The sequence below is a fragment of the Patella vulgata genome, chromosome 4 (genome assembly GCF_932274485.2).
Source record: "Patella vulgata chromosome 4, xgPatVulg1.2, whole genome shotgun sequence".
Lineage (NCBI taxonomy): Eukaryota > Metazoa > Mollusca > Gastropoda > Patellidae > Patella > Patella vulgata.
Genome location: NC_065882.2, coordinates 22,941,561 through 22,967,322, shown reverse-complemented (window position 1 = coordinate 22,967,322; position 25,762 = coordinate 22,941,561). Strand labels below are relative to the sequence as shown.

Here is a 25,762-nt window from a genome sequence, read left to right as displayed (position 1 = left end):
TGGAACACCCCCCCCCCCACCCCCGCTCACCTGTCAGAAATATGAATATGAATTTATCTGTTACAATAATGATAAATTTTTTAATTGGATTTAAGATTTTGAAACCTTTCTGACTGAGCATTATTTTTTTTTTATTATTTTCAGGTTAATAAATATTCTCCAAAGTGCCAATGGTATTCATATATACCTTCCATCACAATGTATTACTGTATATTATGTGACTGCAAAACGGCAGCTGAAGCCAAAGACATTGTAGTTTATCTACTATAAAATGCTGTTCGAACGGTGTGATAGAGACACACAACATATGGGCACTGGATATAATGTTACATGTTTATGTGCAGAAGATAAATGGCAGCTATTTGAGAGACTCTGTGAAAGAAATCAGTATGGTTGTTTCAAGGAATTCTATATCATGCAAGAGATGTATATTTATGATACGTACCATTACAGAATTTCACTCCTGAATGGATTGTGGTTTCGACTTGATTCATGGATGTTCATTGGCTGATATTGATATCACTAAAAGTGCTTTAAGTGGGAGACTCTCATTGGCCAGTATGTTATATTGTGATGTAGTATATAAATATATTTATGATAATTTGGTGCATATTTTTCTCTTCTTGTGCTATAAAAGATGAAGAGACTATGTTACAAACTTACCTGTCATGAAGTAAAGACATAGCCCATTATATGAATAAAAACTAACCCGTGCAAATTGTGATATTTATTAATGAAACCCAAAGGCATTTAACAGAAAAAAGGACATTTGTATCAGTATGTTGCTGTGTACTGGTATGGTCTATTTGGCATGAACTTTTACTGTGAACACCAAAATACAGAGAGAATGTTCACAAAGGACTAATATTTTTAGTTATTTGTCATTTACGGGTAACCTGTGGGTTTGTGAGAGATGTGCTTGTGTGCAAGAGATATGATGTATGTTTTTGTTATATGTCCAGGGTCTTATATTAAAACATTTTAGTCAATAGTTATAAAATTCACTCAAAAATCCTTTATTTATTGATATGTTATTTTATTTTTTTTTTCACCATTTTTTATTTTTCAATGTCCACGGTCGATATTGGAAAATACAAAATGGTGCTCCAATATGATGCTCTGTTTATGAAATCTAGTTTATACCAAACTAAAAAATGGACTAATATTAACTACCTCAAGTATTTACCCTTAAATGAATTGTAGTCTTTTCACCATTACTCTTAATTTTGTGTATAAATGTAATGAACAATGTACTTAATTAGGGCAAAAAAAAAATATATTAAATGTTTCAAATATTCTCCCTGTTTTTCACTTACATGTAATTAATGTTTATTTATATTTAGATTAATCATGAAATAATCAATTTAAGCAAAAATCAGAGCATCATGATTGTTGCACATATTATTTTTTTTCTTTTGAAGTTTTGAAATGAAGATGTATTTTATTATTTGTGAATATGTAAACTATTGTAAGTAGTAAAATAAAAATGTTTTATCTAATATAATATTTGTACAAAGGAAACAGATGTATATATTGTTATAATGTCAATTAAAATGCAAAATGAAAGCCAGAAACCAACTGCAATGAATCTTGATTCAGAGCCAACCTTTTTTCATTCATTCTATAAGGCTTCAGTTCTTTTTAAGCGGGTAATCTTTTATTATGAATATTAAATTAACTTTACTTCAGATTGTCCATTTATTCTGCCAAAATTCAAACGGTGCATACTTATATTATGGATGTAATAATACATAACAGTAGGCCTAGTAGTTTAAGATTTATCATATTATTGTAAGTTTGTTTTTTTTTAAATAAGAAAAAATAATTCAATGTACCATTACCTCAAAGAGAGTTTATATCTTATAAAGAGATACCAAACCTTTTGTATTATAATGTACTATTTAATATCTGTTTTTAAACTGCCTTAAAGCTTAATACCAAAGATATTCAGTCCGTTTTAACAAAGCCTTCTAATATTTTGTTTTTCTAGATAGAAACTAAATTTATTTTATGGTTCTCTTTTTTTTTTCTTTTTCTTGATTTATCACTGGTTTGTAAAAGTTAAAAAATTTGTTAGGTCAAAAGATTTTAAGATATTTTCATATTTCACACAATTTAAGACAAAATTTATAAAATTATTATTTTACTCACCTAGAGAACAATATCAAAAATTCATTATTTTTACCTTTAGTCATTTATGGATGGTGCAAGGTATCTGAATTGTAAAGTAAAGAAAGCCTGTAGTGTAATATATATGAAACCAGTGATAAACTACAATGCCAAATAATGGTCCCATTTTCGTCCTATAAACCTCAGGGTATAGTGCTTTCTGTTATTTGTTTTATTGGTTTATTAAGTATGTAGATTTCCCTGGCTTACATTTCATATTATGTATATGTAGATTTTTAGTTATTTATGTTTGGGGTAATATGTCAATATTTCTTTTTTCAATCAGGGGCAGGGTGAAAGAAAAAAAAAATCATTCAATAACCCATGAACAAGGACATTCATTAAATTGTAACCTATATTAAAATCCTAAGCACTGTATTTATTCATTTTCTGGTCCCAGCATTTTGACAATTAAAAAAATGATTTTAGTAAATATCATTCTCAAAATATTAAAAAAAAAAACCCAAAAAACCCAATATTCAGTTAGTATTCGGCTAAGCTAATTGTAACAATAGTGTGATGTTCAAAGACATAATTTTTAACGAATTCACAGTAATGGGATGGGTTATAGGGGAAATTCTTGTATATGGTGAGTTTAAAGATGTGATAAGCCAAGGTGTATAATACTCGTTAAATCTTGTACAGTGTAGAATATAGTATGTGTATGGTGTTAAATAAAACCCTGATTTAAAGAGAAAAGTACAGGGCTATAAATTGTCTATTGAGTATAATAAATAAAATATAAAACTATTCACATAATCTTATCTACTTTTTGTCATTCTTTTTTGGAAGAAAGCAGGAGAATTTTAAAATGGGTTTGTCGTGGGTCTGGCTGTCAGTCACACTCTTTGAGACACAAGGTTCATAATGTAAATGTGTTGACTGAGTTCGATGATTATCGATTATCTGGACAAATTTCTCAGCATAGTGGGTTGTCACTAAACTTGGAAAATTATGATATTTCTTGTTATTCAGTTAATATAATAAACCATCTTTGAAAAGGTGCCCATTTATTTTATCACAGTAAATTTCAGTTGCTATCTTTTGTCAATGTGAAATTCAAAATATACTTTTCATCAATGATTCAAATGAATTGCTTAACAAATGAATGTTAAACATACATTATGTAAGAGCTAAATCTGCCTATTGCAGGTCTTTCTTTAGGCCTGAAATTTTATCTAAATTATTGATTAGACATTGATTAACTTATCCAGACCAGAATCAACTCGCGATGTCATCACTAGCCTGCAATGATTATTGGATTAGGTTCCGATTTGCTGTTCGACTTCCATTCATAATTAATCATGAAATGGATAATCAAGACTATGTTTTTTATCGTACTGACTTTAGTAATGATAATCGAGGCTAGGCAGGAAATTAAATCGCTAAATTCTCGGTTCAGAGTGAATCAATTTGACTGAAATTTTCAGCAAATTCCCTTTACTGCCAGCTCTTTATCTAATCTCCCATAATGTATCTTTAAGTTATATCTTTGAGAAGTATAATGTGCATCTGGAGAAGCAGGGAATAAAATGGACTACGAACATCTTTTCGACTAGCTGAGTAATTTTGAGATTTGGAATGTGGTTGTACATTGTTGTCGCTGCATTCCATCTTTCCGCCAACCCACCCTTTCGCAACTTCTTATCGTTAATCTACAGATCAAATGCCCCTCACGATCTTTGTATAGTTTTGGGGGTTCATGCACCCTTGGTCACACTAAATAATATTGTGATCGATCTATTCATTACCAATTATCATTCGACCATCTTGAAATTTATATGCATTGTTCAGATGAATACAAAAAGAATTCCAGGGGCGGATCCAGGAAAGTTTTGCAGGAGGGGATTTGCCAGGTTCCTGAGAAAATATATCTTCATTTTTAGCTTTAAATTTATATGCATCCTTCAATTTCCAGTAATTATTTCCATTGCATTTGCTCACTTTGTAGAATCCTGTGAACACTAGATCGCGATACAATTTATCACCCTATCTCATTTATTGATTTAATAACAAAAGCCATCGCCATCTTCCTTTTGTTCATCGCGACGAATAAGTCTCTAATTCCGTCAATTTGCTATAATTCTAGAGAGTAAATATTTTACTTTTTGTTTACAAATCACAGCGCAACAATTATTAAGAAATGAAATGAAATGGGGTTTAATGTCCTACTGTTCTGCTCCTACCGGGATAATGCAGACGGGGCTTACGCCATGCTGTGCGCTATGAGTGAAATTTTGCCCAGGCAGCGGCCATGGGATCTTTTACGTCCATGCCAATGTATACAAGGGATCTCGTTTTTTTGGCCCATCCAAATGACAAGACAGCTGTCCTTGTTAGTCCCTCCGCCTTGACAAGGCGAAACCAACCCTGTAGAAATGCCCCCTCCTCCCGCTCCAAAAAAAAAAGATTTGCCCCCCCCCCCCCCCCGAAAAAAAAGTTGCTGAACGGGCCTGGGTGAAACCACGTCAGAAAATCCCGATGAACTTTCTCGGCCAATGCAGGGATCAAACACGCGACCTCCAGGCTACCAAGCCAGTGTTTTATTAAACACTTAGCCACCGTGGCTCCCAATTATGAAGATCTTCTCCTTCCACTTTTGACATATGGGCGTCATTGTGTTTCTTTGCCCCATACAAACTATATCATTACTTCTTATGTTACGTGTGTAATGCAAAGTTGAAGAGAGAGAAGAGAGGGAGAGAGTTTAACGTCCACTCGACACATTCTAGGCCATTTCGGGACTAACATATGGTTCAATTTCATTTCAATAATTCGCTTGCGCGTAGGGGTCTTTAGCAGTGGGAGTACTGGGAGGAAGACGGAGGACCCGAAGAAAACCCACAAGGTTGAGGAGGATGGTGACCCTACTCCTTGTCACGTACAACCGAGGAATTGAAACCACGCCAGTTGACTCAATGACAGCGCTAACCATTCCGCCCCCCCCCCCCAACGCAAAGTTGAAGAATTTTACCCAGACAACAGTTGAAAACCGGCAAACAAGATTTGTTATTTTATTTTTTAAATATCACCCAGAGCAGGCCCGTGACTGATCTTCGATTATTCCGTGATCATTTTTTATAGTTCGCATTTTAGTGATGAATAAATAATAAACTAGATGGACACACCTGTTTCTTTTGAACCAACTTATCACATTAAACAAACTTTTACTTCACCTGACCGCTATCTGGTTTAATCACCGCCAATGATGTGTCCATTTTGCTGATAAAAGTGTCGTTTCAGAGATAAGTTTGACGAAAGTATATTATGATAAGTAGGGGATTTCAAGGTGGTCGCCACATCGTATAAAATCAAGGTCTATGTTATAGTGTCTAAAATGCGCCATATTGTGTTTGTCGGTTTGATTAGACCACCCAAATTCTCTTCTGCGTGCGACAATGATGATGGAGATCTTTGATGATGAGTTCCGTGACTAATAAAACAATATACGGCTTAAAACCACATTAACGCGTTTTTACAAAAACCTGATGAAATTTCATTTATTTCGCACCTCAACGACTACGAGAAAAAATATATAAATAAATAAAACCTGCGTTGAAACCTTATAGGAAATGAACTAAATGCATAAAATGTTTAAAACATTCAAGAAATAGGAACTGGATTGCTCTGATATGTGATTGTCTAAAAGTAGAAATGGGCGTAGCTTTATTTGCATAATGCATTATGCATTTTTTATATCTTATTATATTATGTTAACCAGCAGTTACTACAATATTTCTGTCCTTTTTTGTCAAATTTTAAGTGTAGAAACTGCGAACAATATGTGGAATTTACTATTTAATCTTGTTTGGTAGCCCACTAGTAAATCAGGGAGGTATACGGAACTTGAATCAACAAACCAAATTAAAGGAACTTTTAATATCAGAATAACGGCAAGCTGGTAGGCCGAAACCCGAGTAAAAGAACCCTTGAAAGTTGGAAATCCAAATAGCGTACAGGTGTATGCAGAGCAGAAACGTAGGACGTTAAACCCCATTTCAATTCATTTTGACGAATTCAACAACTTTTTTTTTATTCCGCAATCGATCGAGTTAGAACCACTTTTGCTGACTACGCAGCTGGTAGGGCAGTATTTATTTGTGTAAAACAAATTCATAGTCCCTCAACACATTTAATATGTTCTTGACACTTGAATAAAGTTCTAATAACATTGACGTTTACAGAGACAACAATTCAAATTGATATAAATATTTGACCACCAATCATTGACGTCATAAATATCACATACACAATATACGTTTTATATTAATAAATTTTATCCGGGGTTTTCAATTTCTCAGATTTGAAAATATATAGATGGTAGCCTATAGATAATTTCTGTGCGTCAGAGAGGGAGAAAGAGGTGATTTTGGGACCCACCTTAATGGTACAATTTATTTCAATAATTCGCATGTGAGTAGGCGAGTTTAGCATTGGGTGCTGGGAGGGGCTGTTTTCTATGTTGTTAATGAAACATAGGTTGCAAAGCAACAAAACATACGCCCACAGCAACTGAGTAGTCCATAGAGGTTGTCGGTTGTTACATATTTATTCTTTAAGTTACAATTTCATATTTTCTATGAAAGTCAAAACATAATTATTTCTATGCCTTTTGCTCAATAGGTTGTCAACTCACTATTATACGATCATAGTTTATCTTTCTCACATTAAAAATCTTCACACCGGAAATAATAACACAATTACCTCCCTTGTTTTCCTATTCCCCACCACGTAATAGCTATCTTCAAACCTTTGAATTTGAAGTTGAAAATGATATTTTTGCCAATTTCTCAACTGGCAATAGTGAATTATAGGATTAATAGGATTATTCTTCAACAAGGTAGGACTGTTTATAGATACCGTCTATTTTATGGCTTTATTTTAATACATTTTAAAAATTTAACTTAAAAATATGAAATTGTAACTTTAATGCAGGTAATGGGGTCATTCACAAGACACTAAACCAGCGGCTGCCAGGCAGGATACGCCCACAGTTTTCAAGAGATGGATAGAGAACAAGCTAAACAAAACGCGATTTTTCGTAACATCAAGGGCCATAATTCAGGAAGGTACGATCAGATATGTAAGAATAGCGACAGGAACCAATGTCTTTGGGTTATAAACATGCATTTCAAGTTTCATTAAAATCGGATCAAAATTGTGACTTCTAGAGGGTCCATAACCTCGATATACCAGGTGTTTACACTATTTGCGTAGAGGGGCGGCCATTTTGCCTGGCAGTTTTGGTCCGATTTTCATGAAATTTGAACCCAACCAACAATACAGTGTAACGGTGACATGTTCGAACATTTTTTTTTTTTTAAATCAGATAATAATTGTGACTTCTTGATGGACCACAAGCTAAAAACGTGATTTTTCGTACAATCATGGACCATAATATGCGCGAATATCGAAAAGAACCAAGATCTTTGGGTTATAAACATGCATTTCAAGTTTCATTAAAATCGGGTGAAAATTGTGACCTCTAGGGAGTCCACAACCTTAATATATTATATTTTTTACACTATTAGCGTACGAGGGGCGGCCATTTTTTCCGGCAGTTTTGGTCCGATTTTCACGACATTCGTACTCAACCATCATTAGGGTGTAACGGTGATATATTCAAACATTTTTTTTTAAATTGGATAAAAATTGTTAACTCTAGAGGGACCACAAGCTTAAAACGTAATTTTTCATACGATCAAGGGCCATATTCAGGAAGTTACAATCCGATATGCGCGAATATCGAAAGGAACCAAGACCTTTGTTATATAAGCATACAGTTAAGGTTGCATCAAAATCGGAAAATAAATGTGGATTCGAGAGGGTCAACACCCTTGATATACCACATATTTACACCATTTGCGATATACGAGGGGCGGTCATTTTGTCCGTCAGTTTTGGTCCGATTCGAACTCAACCATCATTACGGTGTAACGGTGATACATTCACACGTTTTTGTAAATCGGATAATAATTGTGACCTCTAGAGGGACCACAAGCTAAAAACGCGATTTTTCATACAGTCAAGGGCCATAAGTCAGGAAGTTACGATCTGATATGTACAAATATCGAAAGGAACCAAGATCTTTGGGTTATAAACATGTATTTCAAGTTTCATCAAAATCGGATCAAAATTGTGAGCTCTAGAGGGTCCTCAACCTTGATATACCATATTTTTACCATATTTTGTCCGGCAGTTTTGGTCCGAACAAAACCCAAAGCTACAAAACTATCATACTTGTGAGACTTTGTCAGACAGCAGACAGATTCTAGAAAAGAAAAGATGTAACAATATTATTTCTATCACTCTGGCTGGCTAGTGTTTGAGAACGACTTTAGTATTGTAATCTATACTATGCTTGTATCTATGTATCCGGCTATGATATATAAAATGTAAAAACGAACTGTTGCATTGTTATTTCTGGTAAGACAAACGTCTTAACTAACTGAGATATTCAAGAAGAAGTAAATACACAACGTGAAGTGGAAACAAAGCAAAGACGATCGCAAGGCTACTAAGATATGTAGTAAGAAAAGATGCATGGGTCATACGTAGGATATGGGTAACCTTATGGTGTTCATATCCACATGTCCCTTTGAAAATAATTTACATTTCCATCAGACATCAAATATACACAGCTAAACATGGTTATCGCGATCAAGGTAGAAAATACTATAATATTTGAAACAAAAGTAAATGGCAAGCGTTGCAAATATTGACATGGAGAGATTTCTCTGGAATTTTCCAGCGTGCTTTCCAGTAGGTGTAGGATGAAGGGCCTGGCAAGTAACAGTGTCTAGTCGTTCAGATGGAACGCAAAAATGCAGTCCCATGTACACGTTCATGTGCACGTAAAGGAACTATTGACAGTTGGAATTTGAAATAAGAGTAGACCGTAGCGTTGCTGTCCGGGCAAAATTTCCCCCATAGCACACTGCATGGCGTATTCCCGGTTGGTGCAGAAAAGTAAGAAGTTTCATGAGCAGACTGCCGTACACGGCCTATGACTACCATCTAATACAAGGGAGCTAACTCCATTTTTATTACCCATGTGCAACTTTCAAGTAGCTAAGTCTCTAACTCAATGTCATCCAAAGTCTTGAACATAGAAACACGAATTATTTGTCAATTTAAATCAACATTGATGTTGTGATCTTACCGGGAACAGATGGGCTTCTGATTTCCAATATTTAAGACAAAATAAACATTTTACCATTGGTACACCATTTGTAACAAGAGACCCGAAGAACGCCTCTATATTCCACAAGTCATGTCAAACGGTGACACCATATTCTTATTTGGAGAGCATTCACAATAAATAATATCGGTGTAGATTAGAATAGCCAGATGCTAGAGATTGAAATTCGATTGAGACTCTGACGTATTTCGCCGAACATAACTGATTAGAAATTACAGTAAAAACAGAAACGGTTGAATGTAAATCAGTTTATATAACATATTTTATTTCATCGAGAAGAAAGAAAACTTATATTTTCGCGCATTCGTGAAAATATAAACGTTTTCTTGCTTAGAGATGAAATAAAATATGTTATTCACGACAAAACGACAAATGTTCTATTTATTTTATGATTTTACAATCATTTTAGGTAAAAACAACATGGAATACTGCTAGCCAGTGGAATAACACTTTTATTTCACTGATAAAACGCGGTATTCCACTACTGATCATAAAATAAAATATTATATACGTTGCGACCCATTTGTGTCAATTTCTAGGTCACAAATATTAGCGATTTAGCTCCTTTAAAATCATGTCAAATAAATGTTATATAATAAGGGAATGTTTCGATATGTCAGAAGATGTCTATACTATCCAGAGTACAATCATGATAGTTCATGATATCATTTGCCAAGGGGCTCATTTGTGCGTAGGCAGGGCCGATTTAAGACCCATAGAGGCTCTAAGCACTTAACAGATTTTGGTGGCCCATTATATGTATAGGCTAATTCAAAACATCATAAACAATAATAAACCATAAAATGAATTGTTATTTTTCGATATAACAAACATTGCAGTAAGAAGAGAAAGATAAAACAATGAAAAACTAATTACAAGTTCTTAATTAATTTCTAAATTAAATATTTTAAATTTGTCATCTAACAAATCAGAAATTCTGCGGTGCCTCCTTCCCGTGATGCCATTAGCACGTGCTTATTTTGCGGAGTGGATAATCCAGCCCTGGGTGGAGCGGGAGTAGGAAGACGTTGCTAACAGTTGTATATGGAAGCCTATAACTACCATTCATAATTTCTCCTTTTCGCCCCTTCAGAACGCGAATGTCGAAAAGTAGATGTTACGACAAAATGTGAGGCGACAGACAGCACGCGCTATGCAAGTCAAAATCGAGTCGAAAATAGGAAATTAAGAAATAATACACAACGATAATATCTACCCTCGTTTTTTTCCTAATTTCTAATTTTCGACTTGCATTTTGGCTTGTGTACCGTCTTCAAGTCTTGTCGACTTTGTCATATTTATCTATTTATTTATGCACTGCTAAAGACCCCTACGCGCAAGCAAATTATTGAAATAAAATTAAACCATATGTTAGTCCCGAAATGACCTAGTTTGTGTCGAGTGGACTTTAAACCCATCTCTCTCTCTCTCTCTCTCTCTCTCTCTCTCTCTCTCTCTTTATTTATGTCAGTAAGAAGGCGCCAACAAGCATACCAAGCCAAAATGCAATGTTTTAATTTTCCATACCGCCCCCCCACCCCCATAAACAAAACATACACATCATATTTATATCTTAGATTGGCTCTCACAGCAGGATTTTTTTTATTTAGATTGGTCCCACGACATGATTTTCTTCACTGGCCCCAATAACTTGATTTTCTTTAGGTTATCCCTCACGGCATGGATTTTTTTTCAGATTAATTAAACCCCAGCGGGATTTTTTTGTAGATTACCTCTCACAGCACGATTTTCTAAAGATTGCATGGTCCCTTCTATTTATATATGGATAATAATATTAGTATTTCTATGTTCCGGGGCGGGGGGGGGGGGGCGATCGAATGGTTCGCGCGTGCACGTTGTATCGTGAGGTCTATCATTGAGTCAACATGCGTGGTTTTGATTCCCCGGTTGTACGCGACAAGGAGTAGGGTCGCCTGTCCAACCTCATGAGTTTCAGGTCCCCCGGTTTCCCCCCACTGCTAAAGACCCCTACGCGCAAGCGAATCAGTGATCGAATGGTTCGCGCGTGCACGTTGTATCGTGAGGTCTATCATTGAGTCAACATGCGTGGTTTTGATTCCCCGGTTGTACGCGACAAGGAGTAGGGTCGCCTGTCCAACCTCATGAGTTTCAGGTCCCCCGGTTTCCCCCCACTGCTAAAGACCCCTACGCGCAAGCGAATCAGTGATCGAATGGTTCGCGCGTGCACGTTGTATCGTGAGGTCTATCATTGAGTCAACATGCGTGGTTTTGATTCCCCGGTTGTACGCGACAAGGAGTAGGGTCGCCTGTCCAACCTCATGAGTTTCAGGTCCCCCGGTTTCCCCCCACTGCTAAAGACCCCTACGCGCAAGCGAATCATTGAAATAAAATTGAACCATATGTTAATCCCGAAATGACCTGGTTTGTGTCGATTCGAGAGGTCCCAATCGAATGATTTTATATAGATTGCTCCCCGACAACAGGAGTTTTCTTGAGATTATCTATCACATTGGGAGTTTTGTTCAGTTTGGCTTTCACAGCAAGATTTTTCTTTAGATTGCCCCCCCCCCCCCCCCACCAACAAGCAGGACTGATTTATATTGGTTCACATTGACCCCCACAGCAGGATTTTCTATAGATTGGTTCCAACAGCAGGTTGTTTCTTTAGATTATCCATCACAGCAGGAAATCCGTTAGATTACCCATCACAGTAGAATTTTTTGTCAGAATAGCCATCACAGCAGAATTTTCTATAGATTTTTCCTAACAGTAGGATTTTTCTACAAATTGGTTCTTATACTTTCAAACTAATGTGTTACAGATAAAATTCGCCTGCACATTAGTTTTTTTTCTTCAGAGGAGCCACGGTAGGTCAGTGTTCAACCCGGTGTTTACTGACAAAGGGTGATTGATACATATAACTTTATTTTTGATACATGTATTTGGTCAACATACAATTTGACTCTTGATAGCCAATATTTATTTTGTTCATCACATCAAAAACTGAGGATTCTTTCAATAAAATGTTGCCTATAACAAACACGAAGTTGCAATTCTGGAGATATGGTAAATGTAAACACTTATTCTGATATTACAAATACAGAGTTTTTTGTTCTTGAATCTTCTATTGAATAGTTCTGTACAAAGAAAATCAACTAATTAGAATCTCAGGACCTCAAATTTTGAAGGGTATTATATAGCACCCACCTTTTGGATTCACTTTAACATTTTGTCCAGTACTATTGGGGGGTGGGGGATTGCCACCCGAGCAGTGAATTTCTGAGACCAAGTTTTTCTGGACCATTTTTTTTTTGCGTAGATTCCGAATCTGTGGTGTGATTAGGCGTTTGAGTGTGCGTTTTCAAGATATGTGTGGCCCAATGTCTACAATTGTGGGGAAATGTAATTAGATAAGATAAGATAAGATTTTATTGTATCATCATTGTATCCACTACGGACAGCATACACAGTTTAAACAAAAGCTGACCATACAATTATAACATAACATCGGGGGTGATCATTTATGGATGTACAGTGTGATGTAACGAGTCAAGGAGCATCAAAAGATGGTCGGTATAATGAAAATCAGTATAGAGATAAAACGAAAACTATCTGAACTTGTCTGGAAAGTAAACATACTATTTCTACCGTATGTATTAGTATAATAAACATATCATATTAAACAGGGGTGTTGGTTAACAGGTAACTCTGATGCTCTTTCTTGGAGACACTTATATATATTATGTTGACATAAATGATAATCATGTGGGGGGTTGCAGGTGCGTGTGTAGAAGAGTGGTGGGGTGGGGGTGGTAAAATTGGCGGGAAATGAGTTCACGTTGATATAAATGATGATTTTCTTCGAGTTTGGTAAAAACATTACTTTTAATGTCGCTGGACATCTCTTAATGTGTATAAGATTCCCATTGTGTGGGCTGGCAAGGGGGGGGGGGGTAAATGTATTTTTATCTGAAAGCGGCTTCTCGTTAGTTTTTTCGTTCAGTACCAATTTAGTCATTCAAAATACTAAATTATAAAGGTACTTTTCAAGAGATCAGGAGATGTAAATAATGAAAAAAAAACTAAACAAGAGACATGTTAAGATATTAGTTTATTCTTATAGTCTTCATCAGTAGATTCAAAATCAAAGGTCATAATATGAGCCGGATAAATAACTTCTTAATTGCTGACCAACAGCTCGCATATATCCTTTGAATATGCTTCAGATACCCATTTTATTTACATTGTGAATCTTCATTCCAGCCATGCTTCACAGTGTCATCTTGTTCGATCATTGGTTTTGCAGCTTGTCTCTATATTGTTGCAACGTAATTGCTGCAACGAAATGAATACTGTCATCAAGCTCTAAGAAAATCATCATTTAAATCAACGTGAACTCATTTCTCGCCACTTGATTTTAAAATGATCGACCCAGAGCTTTGGATAAACCCTTCAATCCATTACCTACAGATATGTTTGTACTGTTGCACCAATTTGTCGTTTTGTAATAATCTATCATGAAATGAAATGAAATGGTGTTTAACGTCCTACTGTTCTGTTCCGAACTGGGCTAATGAAGACGGGCATACGCCATACAGTGTGCTATGGGGAAATTTTGCCCAAACATGCAGCGGCACTATGGCTTACTCTTGTATCGAATTCCATCTTACTGTCAAGGGATCTTTTACGTGCACGCCAATGTGTACACGGTACCTAGGTTTTATGTCTCATCCGAACGACTAGACAGCTGTCCTTGTCAGACCTTCCGTCCTGCATTACTGACAAGGGAGAACCACGCCGGAAATTCTGAATGAATTTTCTCGGCCAATGCAGGGATCGAAGACCCGACCTCCAGGCTAGCGAGCCAGCGTCTTACCCAATTAGCCACCGTGATCCCCCATAATCTATCATAAACAATTCGTTTTGATTATCGAGACCCACCGGTTAATTCTAATTATAATATTAATATCTAATACACTTTAAATTTCTTTCAATAGCCAGACCAAACCAGGATGCTCAGTGGACTTTTATGTGGGGGGGGGGGGAGGTCTCTTCCCCCGTACGGAGTGACAAGATGACACTCTAAGGGGTGGGGGGTCTCTCCTCTTGGGGTTTAAGGGGTTCGGGGGACCCCCCCCCCCCCCCGAGAAATGTTTTGGAATTCCGACCTGAAATGGTGGTCTGTGGAGTTTATCCCGGGCGGGAAATCATATACTTAGTACTAAGATTAAAAAAAAACTATCGCAGAAAGGAGGTAAGTGGGAAGAAGGTCCCACTGTCAATCCGGGCCCGATGATATCAACTACCTAATAATTTCAAAACTCATCGAAAAAAGGACACTATGTTTCACGATTTTGGGGAAATAGGTCTTCATTATTTTTTTCTAACAAACATAAAAAAAATATATTTTTTTGTCATCAATCGCCGAGCCCCTTTAGAGCCCGAACCAAGGAATTTGCCTCTGTTTACCTCGCCACTATCCGTCACTGCTGCTCCGCCGGACAATTATTGGACGGCCGCAAACACACTTTCCGCCCAGAAAATTTTTCTCTAGCAAACTCTGAACAATGAACATAGTGACAAGACAGGGACCCCACGACAGTGGGCCATTGGGCAAGTCAGTACAAAATATATTTTGTTGAGGTTTGTTGGGGCATTTTTACATTCTAACGAAGAAATGGTGTAGGCATTTGCAAAATTACTATTAAATTATACTCATCAAAACATGAAAAATAATCGTGAAAAAGAAGAAAGGGATACATTAAAACTGTTTATTGGGCTTTAGTTAATTCAGACTGTTCTAAATGGAAGATTTCGAATAGAGAATCTGTCTGTACGTCAGTGATTGTATCAGACATTAGTTGAAAACTGTGGGTGGTCTTGATGAGCTGACATATAAGTGTTAGCCACACACGCGCTACTTAACTATCATATATTTATTCCAAGATCCTATCTTGCTATTTAGATGCACAATTTTCATCGAGTAAATATATTTGTATGTGTGTGGTCCGTATGTAGATTGCGTTTTCGTTTATAGTATGATTATTACTCTCATTGTACCTTCTGTTAGATAACAAAACCATAAATTAAATATAAAGAATAACTGTTTCTTACAGAAGATTTATTGCGACACGAGAACATTTGTTTTCCTCGAAATATCAAATATAGGTTGCCAGCAAATGAAACATACGCCCGTAACAGCAAAGTCGTTCGGCACTTAACACTTTTTATACGGTAATCAGATGATAACTTTAGTTGTTCCACTGAAAACAGACTTAATAAAATGATAACTTTAGTCCAGGGGGTCCAAAAAAATTTTAAATTGAACAAGAACAATAACCCCGACAGTAATTATTGGACATTATTGAAAATCTCGTGAACAAAAACACTGTGTATAGATTTCGAGTCAATTTTAAATAACAATTTAAAGACACATTATGCAAGATTTAGATAAAGAACTAGCCATTCTTGCTATAATAGTTCGAAAGTAGATGATGTAAAATGAATAACTTGAAAATTTCATTCAAATTACTCTATTGCAAGCGAAGAAAGACCTGCAATAGGCAGATTTTGCTCTTGCATAATGCATGTTTAAGACACGTGAGTGTCCAAAAGATTTTTCGAATTGATCAAGGGCAATAACGACATCCATTGATTAATTGCACATTAATCTTTTTTTATAAAAGCATCCAGCTTGGTGTTTTATCGAATTTCACCCTCCGTCACACACATACATACACACACTCAATTAGAAGTAATAGAACGGGAGCCCAGGGGGTTAACCTAGCTGAAAAGTGTACCAATTTTCTCCTATATGATATTAATGCATGTATATCTGGTATCATCAGAATCTAAGTCTGTCGGGTTTCTGGTGGCGGGCGTGGTATTCCACGCCCAAAATGCCATGCCCCCCAACTAGGCTAGATTAGCTCAAAAGTGTACCACATGAAAATCGTACAGCAGTGTACCGTACATCTTCAGGTGTTACAAAAACACTCTAACAGACATTTCTAGTGGTGGGTTACCCCTGACAGAGCTATGTAATTGTCAGACATTTGTAGTGGTAGAGTATCCCTGACAAGAGTTATCTAATTTCCAGTCCACAGCTAGGCTAGATTAGTTGAAATCTGTACCACCTAAAACAGCTTTGGAGTTGTTCAGTACCACTACAGGAATCATGAATGACAACAGCCAGACAGTTTGTGCGGTGGGTTACCCCTAACAGACGCGCAAGTCAAATTGTTGTTCAATGCTAGTCATTTTATTGTAGTATATTGCTACCAAGTAAAATATGTAACATGAGGCCAATAGATCAATAGCCTTTACTATTACTACTGCGTATTTATTAAAGTCAGATACTCAAACTACCCTCCGGTTTCCTCCCACTGCTAAAGACCCCTACGCGCAAGCGAATTATTGAAATAAAATTAAACCATGTGTTAGTCTCGAAATGACCTAGTTTGTGTCGAGTGGACGTTAAACCCCATTTCTCTCTCTCTCTCTCTCTCTCTCTCTCTCTCTCTCTCTCTCTCTCTTTTTACTCAAACTATCTTTACCTTAGGATATTTAATTAAGAACATGTTTTTTTAATGTACAAGAAAAAGAAAACAGTTTACTCAAAAATGAATTAATATTTGGAATTTGTAATATGATATTACTAAAACTGGAAAGACTTAAAACTAGATACAATAAAAACAAATTAATAAATATAAACCGATCTTCAAGTATTAGTAAGAAAAGAAAAATCAAACTACATGTATTAAACAAATAGAAAAGGGTGATACTGAAAGTTAATCAAATGGGATTTAAAAAAAAAAATAATAGTGGGCTGTAAAAGGTTCATCAAAAAATTCAGAAATTCGGTTAAGACGTCGATCCTCCCGCGTAGAGTCCTTATTTATCACAGTTGTATTTACGAGTATATTCACCTCCAATCCTAACATGAAAGAATTTATTTAAAATTGCCTTGCATTAAAAAAAAAAGAACTCTTGCAATGCTAATTTCTATTTCAAGCCAGATTTGCCGGATTTTAGGCTCATTTTTCATGGATGTATTAATTTTGTGAGAAAATTTAATATGTTGGATGGGAACGAAATGTATAGAACGAAAATTTCAGAAATAAAGGTCGCCTGGGCAAAACTATGATTTGTAATCCATAGTGTGCAGACAATAGATCTTTACAATATTATCCTGAATTTGTTTTGACTACGACGAGAACATCCGGATGTCTCTAATTGACATGGAATGCGACTATTTCCTGTTTATAGAATAGCTAAATAGATATTAAAGTTATAGTCACTATTTAAAAGAAAGTTTATACTAAGATCGTGTGCCTAGTGAGTAGTCAATACCCACTGAGTCCCGTTTTGCCCAGCACGCGTAAGAGAGAGTGGTGGGCACCAAGGGGGGGGGGGGGGACAATAATTTTATTCTAAGATCGTGTGCCTAGTCAATACCAATAGAGTCCCGTTTTGCTCAGCACGCGTAAGAGACAGTGGTGGGCACCAAAGCGGGGGGCAATAATTTTAGAAAATAAAAAAAGTATTTGTGATATGTTTCGGTAATAAATACCTTCAACTGTGATTAAATCCCACATCCCCACTCAGTCATAGACTTGCACTTTGTAGAATCTGAATGATTTCTTATGCTGTAAACCTACTATAAACAATAACACGTGAACCCAAATTTTTTGGGTATAGGTTCAACGCGGCGAGAATATTCGTTCACTTTGACCCCCCCCCCCCTTTCTATTCGGATAAGATGGTGATTTGGCGATGAAAAGTATCAAGTCAGCTCTATTTATCTCGACGACCAGTGTATGAAATACTACCAGGCTGCATTTCCAGCAGTCTATTTCTGAAAATATCGTGGCGAAAATATTCATTCACCTTGATTCGCTCACCCCGTTCGTTTGATACTTTCCTCTCTGGTCGAATAAACTCAGAGGCGTAAATGTTGGGGGGGGGGAGGGAAATAGTCGGTCGCAAAATAAATGCAGTCGGTTGCAAAATATTTGCAGTCGATCTCAAAATAAGGACTCACTGAATTAATACAAACATTGTCAAAATAGAAGGAAAAATCCCAAATTTTATGTATTTGCGTGAATCCGTGCACCTAAATAGCATACGTCACGCTACTCACCCAAAACCTTAGTATAAAATAGCCTTGTCAACTTACCATGTTTGAAAAAATGTCTTTTACCCTTATTCTGTTGTGAGTTGGTCTAAGTAAAAAAAATTCCCCCAGGGAGAAAAAATAGTCGGTCGCAAAATATATGCAGTCGGTCGCAAAATAAGTGCAGTCGATCTCAAAATAAGTGCTCACTGAATTAATAGGCTACAAACAATGCCAAAATAGAAGGAAAAATCACAACTTTTATGTATTTGCGCGAATCCGTACACCTAAATTGCATACGTTACGCTACTCACCCAAAACTTTAGTATAAAATAATCTTGTCAACTTATCATGTTTGAAAAAATGTTTTTTTTTTTTAAAAATAGCCGGTCTCAAAATAAGTGCAGTCACTGTAGTCGGTCTCAAAATTATGCATCGGCGACTGACGAAATGAATTAATGAGGTAAACAAATAATGCCAGATTAGAAGGGAAAAACCTGAAATACTTAATATACGTGCACCTAAATTTCTTACGTCACTTAGTCGGTCTCAAAATAAGTGCTCACTGCAGTCGGTCCCATACTAAATGAATTAAAGGGGTAAACAATGCCAAGATAGAAGTGAAAACTTTTATGTGAATTTTGTTAAAACTGTGTATGCTGTACTTGCTGGATGAAATGATACAATAAAATCTTATATTATCTTATCCAATGACATTTCTACCCAATTGTAGACATTAGACCCCCCCCCCCCCCCATCTCAAAAACGCACCTTCAAACGCATGATCACCACCCAGATTCTGAACCTACTGGTCTAGAAAAAACTTGGTCTCATAAATTCACAGCTCGGGTGGTGATCCCCCCCCCCCCCCGCAGCTACCGGACTAAAAAGCGGTGAACAAATATGGTGATTATAGTAAAGATAGGTTGCCAGGCAACGAAACATACGCCCACAGCAGCTAAGTCGTCCGTGCAGTCAATAAGAGTTGTTGCTTATTTATTTCTTTTGACTGTAATGAAACATTTATAATACACTAAAATCTGATTAAGAGTATCAACTCATTAAGTAATTATCCGAAAATCATTACAAATTGTTTGGCTTTTAGATCTTCATAATGCTAACGTTTAGTATACGAAACATTTAATATTATGGTTTTAGCTGTTCAAGTTATCAAAATTCATTGAAAATAAATATACTTGTTCGTCTCTAGACCTTAAACTCTGTTTATCAATCTAAAGTCAATCGGATGATAACTTTGGTCTCTAGAGCGTCCACAAGATTTTTCAAAGTGATCAAGGGCCATAACTCTGGCAGTAATTATCGGAAATCACTGAAAAACATGACCTTAAACACTGCGTATAAATTTAAAGTCAATCGGATATTAACTTTAGCATCAAGAGCGAACCGGGACGACGACAATATACGACCACATTTCAATGTGGGCGTATAAAAAACAATAAAAAAAATATGAAATGTTGTTCCCGACCATATTACCCCCCCCCACCCCCCACCCCCACCTGTACATGCCCTCTGAAAATTTACCCCTTTAATTTAACCCTATTTGCAGATTTTTTTTTCAATTTTGAGCTTGAATTAACATCAAATAGTGGCTTAGGGTAAGCATTTGGGACTAGGTCCAGGGTTAGGGTTAGGATTAGCGCTAACCCTGTTCACATCTCGTAACCTATGACGAAAAATTAAGCTGGCCTTATCTTCAAGCACTAACCGCCTCAAACCCTCCGTATGTTGAAGACAGTAAATATCAATCAGGGTAATCGTTTTTATTAAAGAATTACATTATGTCTTCAAACTGCGGATTGTCTAACCCCCGAAATTGTTTCTCCGGTTTATCAAAAGTGGATGACATTTCAACATACTGCCCAGTTAATTTCTTCTTTTTCGTTTTTCCCTTCGCTAATCTTACTAGATATATAATAATGAATACTAAGATTATAATACTTAAAACACAGGTACTGATTCCTAATAAATATAACGCATTTGTTTGTCCCTTTGTTGGAATAACTGGAACCGAACAGTCATCGCCTGTCCATCCTGACTGACATCCTCCAATACACGTACCATTTTCTGGAGCACATCGTCCAGTTAATGAACATTTTCCACAAAATTTGAAAGATTCACTATGCGAATAAATGTTTGGACCATTAAGCTGTTGAAGACGTTCGGTACATTTATCACCTTGCCAATTATGGCGACACCCACCATAGCAGGTGCCGTTATATCTATCACAAAAACCACCCAAAGCACAAAAGCCACACCGGATTCGACAGTTTTCTCCGTATTGTCCAAGAGAACATGTCATCGAACACATTCTCCCGTGCCAACCCTTGTCACATCCTTTTGAACAAATTCCACTTTCTTTGTCACAAAGAGTGCCATATTCACAATGACCACACCGCGAGCAGTTGGGTCCATAAAATCCATCCGAACAAGAATTACACATAGGGGGGGACCATCCATTTTTACATTTACTCTTGCAGAAACCTGTCACCGGGTTACAGTCACCTTGGCCAAGACACTGTCCACAATGCTGAACACAATCTGAACCAAACTTCCTTTTCGGACATGCTTTCTGACACCCTAGACCAGTAAAGCCTTCGGCACACCCACTTCGACACATGCCAGTAGCTTTTTCACAAACTTCTTGTGGGTCATAGCAGTTACAAGTTTTGTTACAAAAAGATCCCATTGTACCATCTGTACATGACATATGACAATCCGTTCCAGAGAAGCCTGGTGGACATCCACTAAAGCAAAATCCAGTTTCCTTATGGCAAGCTTCAATACGAAGGCGACAGTTGCAAGTTCTGTTACAGGCCATTCCAAAATAACCATCGTCGCATTGGCTATGGCAGTCTTGTCCAACAAATCCTTCAGCACATCCACTTCGACAACTACCTACTGTTTTATCACAGACCTCACTTGGATCTCGACATCTACAAAACTGTTGACAATTGAATCCAAATTGTCCATCTGGGCACTCCTCTGTGCAGTCAACTGATGTGAAACCATCCGAGCAACCACTATGACATTTACCTGTTATTGCATTACACACTTCTTCAGTATCAACACAATTGCATCTATTCCTGCATTGCAATCCAAATGTTCCCCCGGAACAAGCTGACAGACAATTGATACCAATATATCCTTCAGCGCATAGTCCAGCACACTGTCCAGTAACTTTATCGCAGATTTCACTTCTATTGAAACAATTGCACGATTTGTTGCATTTTTGTCCGAAACTGCCATCGGGGCATTCTTGTGTGCAGGCATTTCCAAAATAACCGCTTGGACATCCACTCATACATTCACCAGTTCTTTTATTACATATTTCAGTATTTTTCAAACAATTACAAGATAAATTACAATCGCGGCCATATTTACCATCTTTGCACATAGTCAAACAACTTTCTCCAACATATCCTGTCCGACAACCGGATGAACATTGGCCTGTCAATTTATTGCAAACCTCTCCAAGGTCGAAACAGTTACATGTGTGTTTGCAATCTTGACCGAAAGTGGCATCCGCACAAGGAATTAGACATGCATCTCCTTGGAATCCAAACGGACAACCATAAAAGCACCGACCAGAAATTGTATCACATTGGGTACCGTTATTGCAATTACATTTCAAGGAACAATTCAGACCAAACGTTCCTGAAATGCAGCTATCTTGACAATCTCTGCCTGTAAAACCATCTGGGCAGCCTGAGAGACATTCGCCACTAAATTTATTACACACTTCTGTTGTATTTCTACAGTTGCAGCTCTTTTTACACGCAGATCCCATTTTCCCATCATCACAATGGATACTACAATTATCTCCACGGAAACCATCCGGGCAACCACTGAAGCAATGCCCAGATTTCTTGTCACAGATTTCATCACGAGATTGACAGTTACACACAGAAGAACATTCTTTTCCGTATTTACCATCAGGACAAACCTGTTTACACCCTTCCCCATAGTGGCCCTTTGCGCAGCCTTGAAGACAAAAACCACTGACCTTATCACAAATATCGTAAATGTTATCACAATTACAGGAGAGGGAACACCCATCACCAAATTTACCATCCGGGCATGGTCTTTGGCAGTTATGCTCATAATATCCGAAAGGACAGCCAGATGTGCATGATCCATTTTTCTTGTTGCAAACTTCAGAAGCGTTTTTACACCTACACATGTCTTTACAGAAAAATCCAAAATAACCGTCGGCACATTCTTCATTACAACTCGTACCTCTCCATCCAGCAGAACACCCAGATATACAATGGCCTGTTGCCTGATCGCACGCTTCCATTTTGTCACGACAATTACATGAACTATTACACATTGATCCATATGTACTGGTTGGACATAATGTTTGGCAATCGGTGCCATTGAAACCTAGGGCGCAACCAGTTAAACATTCTCCCGAATCGAAGGCGCACGTTTCGTTTGATTCGTAACAGTTACAGGTCTTATTGCATCCTCCACCAAAAGTACCTTCTTTACAAGGATCTTGACAACTGAAGCCGGAAAATCCCGGAGAGCACCCAAATTTGCATTGTCCTGTGACCCGATCACATATATCCGTTTTATCACAATGGCCTGTTGCATGATCGCACGCTTCCGTTATATCACGACAATTACATGAACTATTACACATTGATCCATATGTACCGGTTGGACATAATGTTCGGCAATCGGTGCCATTGAAACCCAGAGCGCAACCAGATAAACATTCCCCTGAATCAAAGGCACACGTTTCGTTGGATTCGTAACAGTTACAGGTGTTATTGCATCCTCCACCAAAAGTACCTTCTTTACAAGGATCCTGACAATTGAAGCCGGAAAATCCCGGAGAGCACCCAAATTTGCATTGTCCAGTGACCCGATCACATATATCCGTTTTATCACAATGGCCTGTTGCATGATCGCACGCTTCCGTTCTGTCACGACAATTACATGAACTATTACACATTGATCCATATGTACCGGTTGGGCATAATGTCTGGCAATCGGTGCCATTGAAACCCAGCGCGCAACCAGTTAAACATTCTCCTGAATCGACGGCGCACGTTTCGTTAGATTCGTAACAGTTACAGGTCCTATTGCATCCTCCACCATAAGTACCGTCTTTACAAGGATCTTGACAATTGAAGCCGGAAAATCCCGGAGAGCACCCAAATTTGCATTGTCCTGTCACGCGATCACATATATCCGTTTTATCACAATGGCATGTGCCGTTACACATTGGACCGTAAGCACCTACTTTGCATACAGTTTGACAATCGATGTCTTGATAACCTGCTGGGCAACCCGATTCACACTCACCAGAAACAGGATTACACGTCTCAGTAGAATCAAAACAGTTACAGGTGCTATTGCAACCATCCCCGAAAGACAAAGGTGGGCAAACTTCCTGACATTGTGATCCTTTATAACCAGAAGAACAAGCCGAACATCTGCCAGTGTTCTTATCGCAAATATCTGTTTTGCAATGACATACGTTATCACATTTGTCTCCAAACCAGTTGTCGCTACATTGATAAATTTCAAACTCACAGATGTGCAGATATCGGTTTTTCCCATTGGGTGGCAAAAAAACGGTTATATTTGATCCCAAAATAGGAGAGGGGCATTGGATATCGATCACTGGCGGGGTTAATGTAGTTATATTCCATGCATAACATAGCTGACCATCTACATACACTTCAAAACCCATCAGTCTTGTTTTATCGTGGGCATCAGTGCGGTCATAAATCCGCATATTATAAATCCATGTCTTCTCTGAAAGAAACAGACTCCAAAAGGCACTTTTGGGGTTACCACCACTAGTATGTTGACAACTTCCTTTATTAAATTGGCTATCTGTATTACCATTTACGGCATTACTGGAAGATCCTCTGTTACCGTAATTGCCGCTCTGAGATGTTCTCTGGAATAGAGCTATGTTTTGGCGCTGGCACGTTGGACCTGACCACGACTGATTACAATCGCCGCTACATCTATAGGATCCATCTGGACACCCTGTGGTACAATGGCAAGCAGTGTTTGCAAAATTAGCTAATATTGGTAATATCAGAGATACGATAAGAACTAGTAAATACATCACTTTACTTGAAAAGCGGTCTCCTGTATGATAATGGTATACATATATTATAAAATAATTATACGTGAAAGATTTGCCGGAAACCCGCTTCCTATTACCCTCTTAAAAGTTTCGCATGCTTAAAGTAGCTAAGTCTCTTACTCAATATCATCCAAAATCTTCAACATTGAAAACACGATTTATTGGTAAAATTAAATCAACATTCATGTTGTGATCTTACCGGGAAAAGATGGGCTTTTGATATCCAATATTTAAGACAAAATAAACATTTTACCATTGGTACACGAATCGTGTACCATAATGCGCTTCAGCCCCAGATGTATCAAGAGACTCGAGGGACGAGGCTAGACACATTGCACCAAATCTAACGGCGAATGTAGGCTGGAATAACCAGACGCTAGAAATTTGCACTCGCTTGAGACTGCTGGCTTATTTCGCCGAACATAACTGATTTGAAATTGGAATAAAAACGGAAACCATTGAATGTAAATCAGTTTATATACATTCATATTACAGTATTATATGCGTTGCGACCCACTTTTGTCAATTTCTAGGTCCCAAATGTTAGCGATTTAGCTCCTTTAATATATATATAATGATGTGTTTCATTTATACAATACACTGGACTAGATCTCCTATTCCAACAACGTCTCTGATATGGACTTGAGTCCATGGGTATTTATCGATAAATACCGATCCTTTCCGGCGTTTTGGGATGTGCTGATAAATACTGTATTAACAGAATGGAAAATCAACAGTTCATGTATTCATTTCAATGAGATATACAACCCACATCTGTTTCAAACAGATATTTTGGGGTTGTTTTGGGTAAATTTATGATATGTATTATTGTAGCCTCTGGGCCCTTATTCACGAAAACTTAAACTAAGATACAATCGAAATTCTAAGAAATACTGCAATTCGATTGGCTGACCAGTAAAATCAATTTGCATATATCCAATGAAGTTGCAGTATTTCTTAAAATTTCGGTTGTAACTTAGTTTAAGTTTTCGTGAATCAGGGCCCTGGTGTTAAGACGGATGGATGTGGACTTCATAACAAAGGGGAATATCACCAAGAATCAATTATCTTCTTCTTTTGAATTCTTTTAAAAAGGCTATAATTTTAGAAGTTATTTACCGAAATTGTTGAAATTCTACAGGCTTTTTCATTTTACTAATCT

At 37.2% G+C, this 25,762-nt stretch overlaps 2 protein-coding genes across 2 annotated transcripts in view; one reads left to right on the top strand and one right to left on the bottom strand.

Moving 5' to 3' along the window:
- The window catches only part of LOC126819199 (protein patched homolog 1), a 62,996-nt gene extending 60,076 nt beyond the window's left edge, over positions 1–2,920 (top strand). The window contains exon 29 of the mRNA XM_050547103.2: positions 145–2,920. The gene's annotated coding sequence lies outside the window, so the exon portion shown is untranslated. The remainder of the gene's footprint in view (positions 1–144) is intronic.
- A 17,309-nt stretch (positions 2,921–20,229) lies between these two features.
- LOC126817515 (multiple epidermal growth factor-like domains protein 6) lies at positions 20,230–24,598 on the bottom strand. Its single transcript, XM_050544530.2, has one exon. The coding sequence runs from the start codon at positions 24,577–24,579 to the stop codon at positions 20,260–20,262; it is 4,320 nt and encodes a 1,439-aa protein (XP_050400487.2). The 5' UTR covers positions 24,580–24,598; the 3' UTR covers positions 20,230–20,259.
- Between the last annotated feature and the right edge of the window lie 1,164 nt (positions 24,599–25,762).

Excerpts from the sequence above, each read along its gene's own strand:
- LOC126817515 (XM_050544530.2), bottom strand. The coding sequence starts at position 24,579 with ATGTATTTACTAGTTCTTATCGTATCTCTGATATTACCAATATTAGCT.